Source organism: Larimichthys crocea, chromosome VII, assembly GCF_000972845.2.
Source record: "Larimichthys crocea isolate SSNF chromosome VII, L_crocea_2.0, whole genome shotgun sequence".
NCBI lineage: Eukaryota > Metazoa > Chordata > Actinopteri > Sciaenidae > Larimichthys > Larimichthys crocea.
This window is the reverse complement of record NC_040017.1, coordinates 4595220-4605610: the sequence shown is the minus strand read 5'-3', so window position 1 is coordinate 4605610 and position 10391 is coordinate 4595220. Positions and strand designations below refer to the sequence as shown.

The window sequence follows — 10391 nt, the reverse complement described above, 5'->3', positions numbered from 1 at the left end:
TTAAACGGGAAAAAAACTGTTTATGATTCAAAAACTGGTATACATATGCTGATTGAGAAACTTGCAGTAAATATTTATTAAGCCAACAAAATCTGCTAGAAAACCATTTGAGTTCTTTCATTCCCAAACACAGACAAACTCCTTTCAATGAATACCAAAAAAAAATCCTCACAGATGATTAACCCCACCTTGAATGCTGCTTTTTTTCTCAGTGAAACACTCCAGATTGCTAATTATCCATAATAATATTCAGTGCTTTGACTTTCACGCAGGCAATCACTTCCTCAAAGTGGGCGTCACTTTTTTCCAAATGTCTACATTTGGGATTAAAGTAGTTGTATTTTGATATTGATTACGAGACCTTTTGATACTTTTGATACTGATCACCTGGTTGTTTATGCGTCTGCAGTTCCCAGCACGCAGTAATACCAGCAGATAATAACCCATACGCCCGCAGTCTACTTTCCTGTATTATTTGCTACGTTCAGCAAATGTAATCGCCACTTATCCTGCAGTGCAACTAATGACCCGCGTATGAGATTATAAAGTATTCATGCAGCTCGACACATTTTGCCAGCTCCATTACCTGTTTTGCTCTGTGGAGTCAGTAACAGTGAATGGATTTACAGAATTCTCATCCCTGACCATACCTAACCTTCATGTCTAATTTATAGTAGCTGACAGTTAACGCCACTTTCCCTCGCTCTCTTTTACTGCAGTAAGCTCTGTAAAATCGTATCATTTTAGTTATTATGGTATTTATCTCACTGTCGTGTAACAGTTGTCCAGAGTGGAGAGCCACGCCTAGGCTCCTGGAAATATTGCATTTAATTAAGTTGTTCTTTTGCACGGATATGACTTATTTAAATTCTGCAGTAAATTGTCTCTAAAGCATGTAATAGCTTTCCAGCTGCTCTGAAAGCCTCAGCAGTGCCATTAGAGGCAAATTCAGAGAACTCCATCTGAGTTCTATCTTCAAGACAACTCTGACTCATCTCATTTAATATGCAATGCTTGCTGGGATACTGAATCTTAGACATTATGACCAGTTAAGGCAAGAATATATATCATGTATCCATATCATAACATGCACAAGAGGGAGTGTGTGTCAAAACAAGATTGCCACGAATAAACCAGGACATGAGGGGGATATTTACACCACAAACTCAAAGGTTGAATTTCCTGTTTGCAGCAAAAGAAAAAAAACATCTTTATTGAGCTGTCCTGAGCTGTAGGAATAACGTGTAAGTTAAAATGTGTGGCATTTCCCTTTAAAGGCTTGTCTTATCAGACCTGTTCAATGCCTGAGTTTGTGTTCTTTTAAAAAGCAGAGCACGCCATCAAGTGGTTATCCTGTGCTCTGCAGCTTTTCTTTGTTTCTTTTGTTGTGAGGAGGTGACTGTGTGAGCAGCTCTGTGATTTTGTTAAAATTACAAAGACAAATCTGTGTTTTTGTAATTAATGTGTTTGTCACGTTAAAATATTAAATATGGAATATCATACTTTCTGATTCTTTTATAAAGCTAATATAATGTGGCTTCAGCAATATATTAGATATTAAAAATGAATGAATTATAGCACAGTACTGTTTTACAATTATTATATGTTATATGTTATAATATGGTTCACATGTTTCATTACTACTACTAATAATAACTTAGAATTTTTTTTTTCTTCTTCTCAAGAGACAATGAACATTTTAATTGCTGGATCAGGAAATATTTTTTTAACAGTTTGACAAATTGTAGAAAATAATTTATTCAGCACATATTTATTATCCTCCAGTTCTTTGACCCATAAGTAATACTAGATATGATGAGGTAATTAACACTTTTAGGTGATATGGTCCACCCACATCTTTAGATCTAGCTCATCTGTCCATCCCCGTATTTCCCTTTCTGTAGAATATCTCCATCATAAACTGAAGCTCTGACTTGATGCTGTAGCAGTCGGGCCTCGCTCTGATGTGATCCATGATTTCTCTGAGACCTTCAGCTCTTTGGTTCCTGTAGATCAGAAGGACAGAGCAGCCAGAGGGGCTGAGGAGTTCCTCTCTCTCCAGAGCCTGCAGGTCTGGAAGATACTGCTGGGGGTCATGATCCATCAACACCAGACTGAGACCCTCACTGGTCCCTTTATCAGGCTCAAGATAAGGACGCAATGTTGGGATGGCCTCAGCTGAACTGGATGTCAACACCTGGAACTGCAAAGAATCACAAAAGCACAGGAAGAGGAGTTTGTGTGCAACGTTGTCTTTTATTTGAATGTTATAATTCAAAGAGCTGATCTTTCCTGGCTGTACCTGGGAGTGTTTGAAGCCAGCTACAAGTATGATTTCCTCCCCTATATCTGCTGTGAGTGGATCCAGCTCCACTGTGAGCAGTCTGCCAGCAGGGGGCAGCAGACGCAGCAGGCGGACAGAAGTGTAACCACAGTGCATCCCCAGCTCCAACACCCGGGAGGGACAGACACGCCTCACCACTTCATCCAAGGCCTCAGCTAGAACAGATGGCAGGAACAGGGGACATGAAAATATCAGTTTGAGTCTTACACATTTAAAACTTGTTGTTGGTGCTCCTCACTATGCACAGTATTAAGTTGAATTGTTCAGGGGCTGCCAACTCAGTGAAATACGTAGCTGTCAACAGTTTAAAAGTAATGATTTTACTAGAAATAAAGACATTTTGATTTGTATTTCACATTTATTTGCAAAAACTTTGTTCCCAATAGCCACCTCAGAAAATCCAGAGAAAATCTAAAAAGTCCCACGAGTTGATTGGAAACAACTCAGTTACTCATTACAGATTATACACAAGTTTAAGAAATAGATATTACTGTATATAAGCAGAAAAAGAACTAAAGAAATAATAAAAGTCATGACAAACATCTTTTTAGCTTCAACAAAACAATATCAGCAATGGTCTAAACTATGTGAGTGCCACATTAGTCTCAGCTGTGTACATGATGAGAAGTTAGTCACACAAATAAATCAGCTTCATCTTGCAACTCTTTTTTTATTGACTCCAGATCTGGTGGGTACTGTTGGTAATGAATTCCAAACAAAAAGAGTCTTTCAGTTCTTTTTGAACTTTCCCAAATGTTCCATTGGATTCTGAATTGAAGTTTTAAAGGGCAACTTCAAGGTTGTTGTTTTTTTCAACCTGGACCCTACTCTCCTACATATTTGTCACTAAGTGACTAATGGGGACAACAATTTTAAAAATTGGTCCTGTATTGAGTGAGAGCATTACAGCTGGAGCCAAAGATATTTTTGTTTTACTAGAAACAGCAGTTGCATCTCTAAAAACCACCAGTCATTCAAAATAAAACTCACCAAAGCCTTGGTTTGTCTCTCCACCGTTCCAACAATCACTCCCAAATCAATCCAAGAAACTGTGGTGCGGTCAACATAAACCCTGAGTTACATGTCTTGTAACTTCATAATAAAGTGATTCTTATGAATACTGACCAATCTGTGGACTGATGCACAAGGAGGGGTGTGTGTCAGCGTAGAGGTCAAAGGTCGCCAGGACGCTGTCAGCTTTGCCGTGCGTGCATTTAGAGAACACAAAGGCGTGGGTGCTCCTCACACACACTTTCCCTCGCATCAGTCTCAGCGTCCAGGCCAGAGCTCGATGGCACAGAGCGGCGACTTTAACACGATAACGACTGGATACCATGATGATGGCAGGAAGAAGTGGGATGGAGGCAACCATGAGCCACATTACGAAAGCTGTAAAGGTGACTAAGAAGTGTTGAAAACCTGTGGATGACAGGAAGAAATCAGCTTGTGACTGCGAAAGTAACTAAAGTAACACTTAACAGTGATTTTGGTTCATTTGAAATTTAATTTCTTTGGTTAAGTTATTATCTGAGAAGCAAGAAATCAAGATTTCAAAGTAAAAGCCTGTGTGTCATACATTATTAGGCATTTTCTAGTTCTAGTTTGGTTAGAGGTAAAGGTAAATCAAGGGTAGAAATACAAATGTTTTTTAAAGTCAACAATCAACTTTGTATATGTACAACACCGCCTCCTACATGTCTGCTGATAGTAGTAGTATGGTATTGATAGAGAAATACTTCAATGATATGATATGAGGGGAATTTTGCCAATTTTACTAGAAAATTTGGCAAAGATTTGGTAAAAAAAACCTTCTCTTTTGCTTGTGAAAACATTATTTATGTGTTCCATAAATGTAACTCATTTTACAGACACTGATGGCAATAAACAGCTCTAATCATGGTTTTGGTGACAAAAATCAAAATAGCTGAAAGTTAAACCCTTTCTGACAAGATTTAGGGCTAAATATATTCACTATCATGAAACAAAAAAGTTCATTTTCTGCTCACGTTACTCATCTTCAGAGGCACTGTCCTTGATTTATAGGCTACAACATCTTGGAATAAATAAAAACTGACTGAATCAGCATGAGTACATTTGAACAAAGACAATGCAAAAATGAACAAAGAACTGATTTATTTACTAATGCTAATAATTAAGGAATATAATAGAGGACTTACCAAGCTGCTCTGTTGCCCGTGCAGGTCAACAACCTTTGCCCGTCTTTGCCAGAGTGCCTTCTGTCAAACACAGACGGGAGTGTCACTCCTCCAAGTCAAGAAGCTGAGCAGCATAATAGAAACAACCAGCTGACCTGCTGAAAAACACACACACACACTCTGTGTCTAACACACTCTTAGACACAGAGATCAGAGGACAGACTTAACACGAAAGACAAACACACTAGACTGTTATTGGTATCCAGGAAATAGTATCCTGAGGAACACAAGAGAGGAGTGGCATGTGATTACACACACACACACACACACACACACACACACACACACACACACACACACACACACACACACACACACACACACTAGGCCTACCTGGGAGGCTCCTCCTCCCATGTCTTAGTACTGCTGCATTATTCCACAAGAGGTCAGCAAAGATGTAGGAATGTGGCCAAGCATGTGGAGTCTGCAGACTCTGGGGAAGTCTTGGTGTCTAACCTTGAGGGCTTCTATAGAACATGATGCAGTTTCATAAACTAGTAGCTTTTAATATTGTTTAATATAAAAAAAAATGCTAAAATTATGTTGTGTGTGGCCTTTTAATTAGAGAAACCTTCCATATTTCTATTAATATCAATATTTCCAGGGCACAGTTCACAGCGGCGGCACATCTGGTTGCATTGTATCCTCAGAGAACACAGTGGTGTTTACAGGTGGGAGCTGGTGAGCTGTAGATTACAAAGGTTGCTTGTGTTTTGCTGCCAGCTAGAGGATCGAGCATTTGTCTGTGCTGAGGGATTAGTATGTCTGAAGGAAGAACTCATAAATCATTATACAAGTTATTATTTCATCAACCATTTCATTATTAATTCTGTAAAGGGAACCCAGGTAAACTTTGGTGAACGTTTCATATACATAGCCTAGTTTCAGGTTCATTTGGACCGGACTGATGGAAGTGATATGAAAATATATAAATTAACAAAGAATAAAGAAGATGTCTTTGTGTTAATTGTTAATTTTCTTACACAGTACAGTACACAGTGTAGGTCAGAGTTGACTCTTTGCTTTTGGTTCCTTTGCTGTGAATTAGTGAACTCTCTGCTCTCTCAGTTGCCCCACATAATAGTGAAAGTGGGTGTAGGATCCCCAGTGTGTTGCTGCCCTCATTGGCTGCTGGTGGAGCGGTGCTGCTCGGTGTATTTTTGGCCGTCGAAGCGACTCATACTGCGGTGTGCAAGCCCTGTTAGTCCAGCTGCAGTCAAGTTGGCTAGCGACAGCTAGATTACTACCGGAAACACAGCAGTTTTGCAACCAAAATAAGAGCATAGAATGGCTGTAGGAGTAGTGGGCACTGACAGGTTTCATCATTACAAGTTGAAAATAATTTATGGATAATATTTATAATAATTCATGATATTTGGTTAGTCTACCTGGTAGCAATTATTAGGTCATAATTAGCAATTACAAACATTATTAAGCCATGGGCCGACTATGGTTCCTTCATGACACAACACTGTCACTGTTAACTTATCGTCATTAATCTTGTTTTGCATTTACTATTTAATAATGAATACAGACAAAACAACGAAAACGAGCAAATAAAAGTGCACATTTCGGTCACCTTGTTGGTTTGCGCCTTTGTACCTTTCAAAATAAAGGCACCAATTTTCCTTTCACTTCAATTCACTGGTTGCCATTGGCGTTTAGTTTGAGAAACAGCTACGTGAAGTGCACACACATTTACAGTTTAATGTCAAATAAATGTTGTTTTTTCAGTCGGATAACAAACGAGTCTTTCAGGAATGTGTCTTCAAATTGGCGGTAGGTTAGCTAGCTGAGGGTTTTGTACCGACCTAAGTTTGAGAAACAGATGTATGTGACTGAATATTAAGTATTAGCTAATGTGATGTAAAAGTCTAACATCTGAAAAACACATTTATCATTTAGAACAAGACTGGGTTCATGTAATTATCATGTGTGAATTGCTAATGTCAGTAACATTTTACCTTCTCCGGGATCTCTGTCCGGGCGTTTTCCTGTTCCCACCTCTTTTTAACTTAACTTTATAACTTTATAGCTCGACAATGTGCGAGTTTAACACAATTAATGACTTTTAATTTCACACTGCTGTTGTTCCTGTAACACTAAGCTGAAGCTTTATGCTGGCTAACAAAACAAGCTAGGGAGTTAAAGAAGTTAGGAAACAAATAACGAGGCGTTTTAAAGGGGCAACTCTCGTCGCGTTTATTTTAATTATTTATTCATAATTTATTATTATTTTAAATTTAAATCCCAACAATTATGCGGTAACTTCTATTCCTCGGCTAAAGCTTTTATTTTGAGTGGTCGCACCGGATGTGCTGTGTGTGGTTTATCCTGACTTGACTGACTGTGGTTGTCTGTCCACAGACTCCAACAGGAGCGACACCGGAGTGCAGGAACTGGTTCGTCCGCCTCGCCGGTGCTGCTGCCGCCGCTGGAACACCCACAGCCGACGGAGGAGAGCGTGCTGACCGACACGGTTCACGTCTAATTTTGGTGGAATAACGCGGCACTGAGCTGCTGTTTACACATCTTTTTTTTTCTAGGCTTTTAATAGTTGGGAGAGCAGAGCCTCTTCGCCAATGGCAAGTCCGGTTGCAGACATAGGACCGTCTCATCAGCATCACCCTGTGACAGACTCGGCCGCAGACTCCGCGTTTCAGGAGGCGCAGACATGGATAGAGGTGAGCACGGACACGGAGTGGAAACACTGTCACAACTCCGGAGCACTTCGCTTGTCTTCAGCGCAGGTGTTTTGTTGTCACCGTGTGGCCTTAGTTACTGTCTGTATCTGCAACGCCTTCTCCTTTAAACGCCAGTTTGATTTTATTGCTTCGTCACCTGTTGAAAGGTGACTCAGACTGCGAGATTTACACTCAGACTCTGACCAAAAATCATATTTATATTACTTTGAAGTTTCTCCTGTGGATTAGAACCTGCCTGTTGCTCAGTAATGCATTTTTATTTGTCGGCATTTTAATCTTCTGCGATGTAACATTCCTTATTAACTTGCGTCTGAGAACTACCGTAATACCCTTAAAAAAAGACCCCTTAGTTTTATCCTCTGACTCCAGTAATATCTGAAACAGGACGCTGCACATATTTGTGGTGGACCCTCCTAAATGTTGCAGTAGGCTTTCAGTTGTTTTTGGTGAGGGCCATTGTACAGTAGCTGTCTGTGGCTGCTGTGGGGCCTGGTGCGTGTTTGGCTGAAAACAATGAATGCATCATGTGGAATGGATTTTTTTTCTTTGCCTGGTGAACAATAATCACACAAACGAGTTTTTGTTCTGGGAGAATTTCAATCACGACACTTGCCTGCCCCCATTGCATTTGACTTTGTCATCCTGCAGTGGGCCGTCCTCTTGTCAGCCTTCAGAACACTGATGACTGGCTGATTATATGCTGCCTGATGGTGGAATCTCAGCTTTAGCAGATTTACATAAAAATCTGATCTGAAGCCCACTGAGGCACGAAGTGAGTGATTCAGTGTAGCAGGGGTGTTGGTAAGGATAATAAGGCCTCTGCACAGATGAGAACCGGGGCCTCCCACACTCTTCCCTCATTTACATCTTACTGATCATCGACACATTGAATGCATCATGGCTTAACCCTTATCAGTCATCCTGTTTAAAAAAACAAAAAGTGACAGTAGAGCTGAAATGATGAGTCGATTTGTCAATCAAAAGAAACACTTATGATGTTCAATTAGCCTAATATTTCATTTTCAAACAAAAATCTGTTGTTTGAGTTTCTTAAAAGTTATTGTGTTCTTAGTCTCCTAAAATGACACTGAATACTAGTTCTTGTGCTATTGAACTGTTGGTTGAAAATTGAATTTTGTTGGAGAAAATAGCAAGAGATGGCAATATTTTGAAAGTTTCCAACCAAAAAAAAAAGTCCCAATATCCCTCCCTCCAAAACCACACCTCCAAATTAAAGCGTGGCTGTGACGTGAAGCCAATGCGGAAGTGCCAAAAACTGCAGTTCCTCAAATGTCCACTTGAGGCTGGCTGCAGAACATGTCAGTCTCCATAAGCCCCCATGTTATAATGTCCAACTCCACAGCAGAAATAAACATGTTTACAGTCTGGTACAAAAGTTGGTCTCTATAGCTAATTTTCCCGTTCATGACAACTGTACTGTACAAGTTTTATTTAACACACCTGTTTATAAATTCTATTACGGATTAAAAATATGCATGATTAGGGGACGCTTTGAGTGGCAGGTGGGTTCTGTTCAAGATGGCTTGTCAAGCACCCAGGCATCATTTCATCCAACATGGTGGAGGCCAGCGCCACATATTCTGAGCTTCAAACATTCAAAACTTTTCAGAAATCTCTGAGTGATGTCACACATATGCAGTCTATTCTTTATACTGTCAGTGCTCCAAACACATTTTCATGCATCATGAGTTTATGGGCAGAGTGCATGCAGGTGTAGGTTGGGAGGTGGGTGGTTAGTCAGGCAGATAGCCCAACCAGTCATTTAATAAATGAAATGATTGACTGGGCCTATTACAGCCCTGTACAGATACCATTTAAAAAAAACAAACATAACATAAACAGCTTCTGAACTATGTTACCAACCCTAGCATTCATTTAAATATCAGATCAGCAGCAGAATAAAATGCACTAATGCCACTGTCAATATTGGTCTGCATAAATAAACGAAATATTAGATAGTGGTATTGGCTCAGCCATATTGTTCCATCTGTGCATATTTATTTCATCCGTTTATCAGTAGCTGCCACTCTACATTCATTCCTGGTTGGAGTGTGCAACCTATTATTTATAACACATTAGAGCATGAGTCATTCAGAGCTGTCATTGCTGTGACTTGATAGACAGTCTCTGTACTACCAAGAAGACAATAACAGTCATTTTTATACACTTTGAACAATTTGTAAAAACATGCCTGTAACATGCACTACTGCTACCACTATAAAGAGTAGTGTTGTTTAAGACTATAATTTACAATTTCAGATATCTTACAAACAACATTATGTATTCATGTGTATTAGTTACCTCAGCTTATTGTGTTTAAACTAATCCAAGTGTATTACATCTCAACGCAGCGTTCCGAATGACAGCTCCTCTTTAAGAGTGTCAGGCGCCATTACAGGCCTATTTAGCAGCACCAAACTCCTTGGAGGCACACATCAAATCTTTAAAAAGCCACTACTGACCTAGAATCTCTGAGGCAGATCAGGGTTGAGAGCTGAAAAGGTGCAAGTGAACTGATACTATTCCCGTGCTGTTGTTCCTCTATCACCGTTCCCCCATGGGGACTGATTTCATTACCCATACACACCTGGTGACAGTCCTTCAGTCACCTGAGGGAACCAGAGACAGGTCAGTGGTTCGTGAATGAATAGAACAACACAAAGCCTCAGTCAGCATCACAACGGCCAACTGCTTATATTCAACTGCTGTGTCATATATGATGTCAGGCTAGAGGTTATAACAACAGGTCCCCTGTTTGCCATGTGTTGTCAGTGGCAAATCCAGATATGTCGAGCAACTCGACATCCTCACAGGTATGTGTTGTGTATTTCACCTCATCAGCCGTATTTCACATAAACCTTCGCTGCCTGTCTTTGTTCTCCCATTTGTTTCATTTTAGGTTTGTCAGTTATATGTTTATATTATGTCAAAGACTCATATGTGTAACAGTATATTCTTCAGTGAGAAGGCATACATCTCAAGTTTACATACAAGAAAAAAGTCAGATGTAGGGGTGTTCTTCAGATCTGTATAACCATAACTGTCATATCCTTTTTGGTATGTATCACAGCAAGGCCATATGGACAAATTTGAATAAACTTATTT

The 10391-nt window shown here is 39.8% G+C and overlaps 2 protein-coding genes across 14 annotated transcripts in view; one reads left to right on the top strand and one right to left on the bottom strand.

Moving 5' to 3' along the window:
* Positions 1-1755: 1755 nt before the first annotated feature.
* LOC104919411 (catechol O-methyltransferase) lies at positions 1756-6964 on the bottom strand. Of its 6 annotated transcripts, none has more exons than XM_027280899.1 (5): positions 6900-6964; positions 4522-4655; positions 3470-3763; positions 2303-2499; positions 1756-2203 (listed from the first exon to the last, which is right to left on the bottom strand). In XM_027280899.1, the coding sequence occupies exons 3-5, from the start codon at positions 3723-3725 to the stop codon at positions 1871-1873; spliced, it is 786 nt and encodes a 261-aa protein (XP_027136700.1). In that variant the 5' UTR covers positions 3726-3763; positions 4522-4655; positions 6900-6964; the 3' UTR covers positions 1756-1870. The 6 variants fall into 6 exon arrangements, with proteins under 6 accessions (XP_027136700.1, XP_010729725.2, XP_027136697.1 ...); XM_010731423.3 differs by lacking the exon at positions 6900-6964 and adding an exon at positions 6525-6697 and having other exon boundaries at positions 4522-4722; XM_027280896.1 differs by lacking the exon at positions 6900-6964 and adding an exon at positions 6525-6697 and having other exon boundaries at positions 4522-4696.
* Positions 6965-7120: 156 nt separating this feature from the next.
* Positions 7121-10391, top strand: part of LOC104919409 (LIM and calponin homology domains-containing protein 1) — an 81997-nt gene continuing 78726 nt past the window's right edge. For all 8 annotated transcript variants that reach the window (XM_027280889.1, XM_027280888.1, XM_027280883.1 and 5 more), the window contains exon 1: positions 7121-7244. In XM_027280889.1, the coding sequence (XP_027136690.1) occupies positions 7143-7244 (102 nt within the window). In that variant the 5' untranslated portion in view covers positions 7121-7142. The remainder of the gene's footprint in view (positions 7245-10391) is intronic.

Bases quoted from the DNA above. Each gene is read 5' to 3' on its own strand.
- LOC104919411 (XM_027280899.1), bottom strand. From the start codon at position 3,725: ATGTGGCTCATGGTTGCCTCCATCCCACTTCTTCCTGCCATCATCATG. The intron at 2,500-3,469 runs GTCAGTATTCAT...CATCTGTTCTAG, and splicing joins GTGCATCAGTCCACAGATTG to CTGAGGCCTTGGATGAAGTG. The intron at 2,204-2,302 runs GTACAGCCAGGA...GATTCTTTGCAG, and splicing joins CTGGCTTCAAACACTCCCAG to TTCCAGGTGTTGACATCCAG.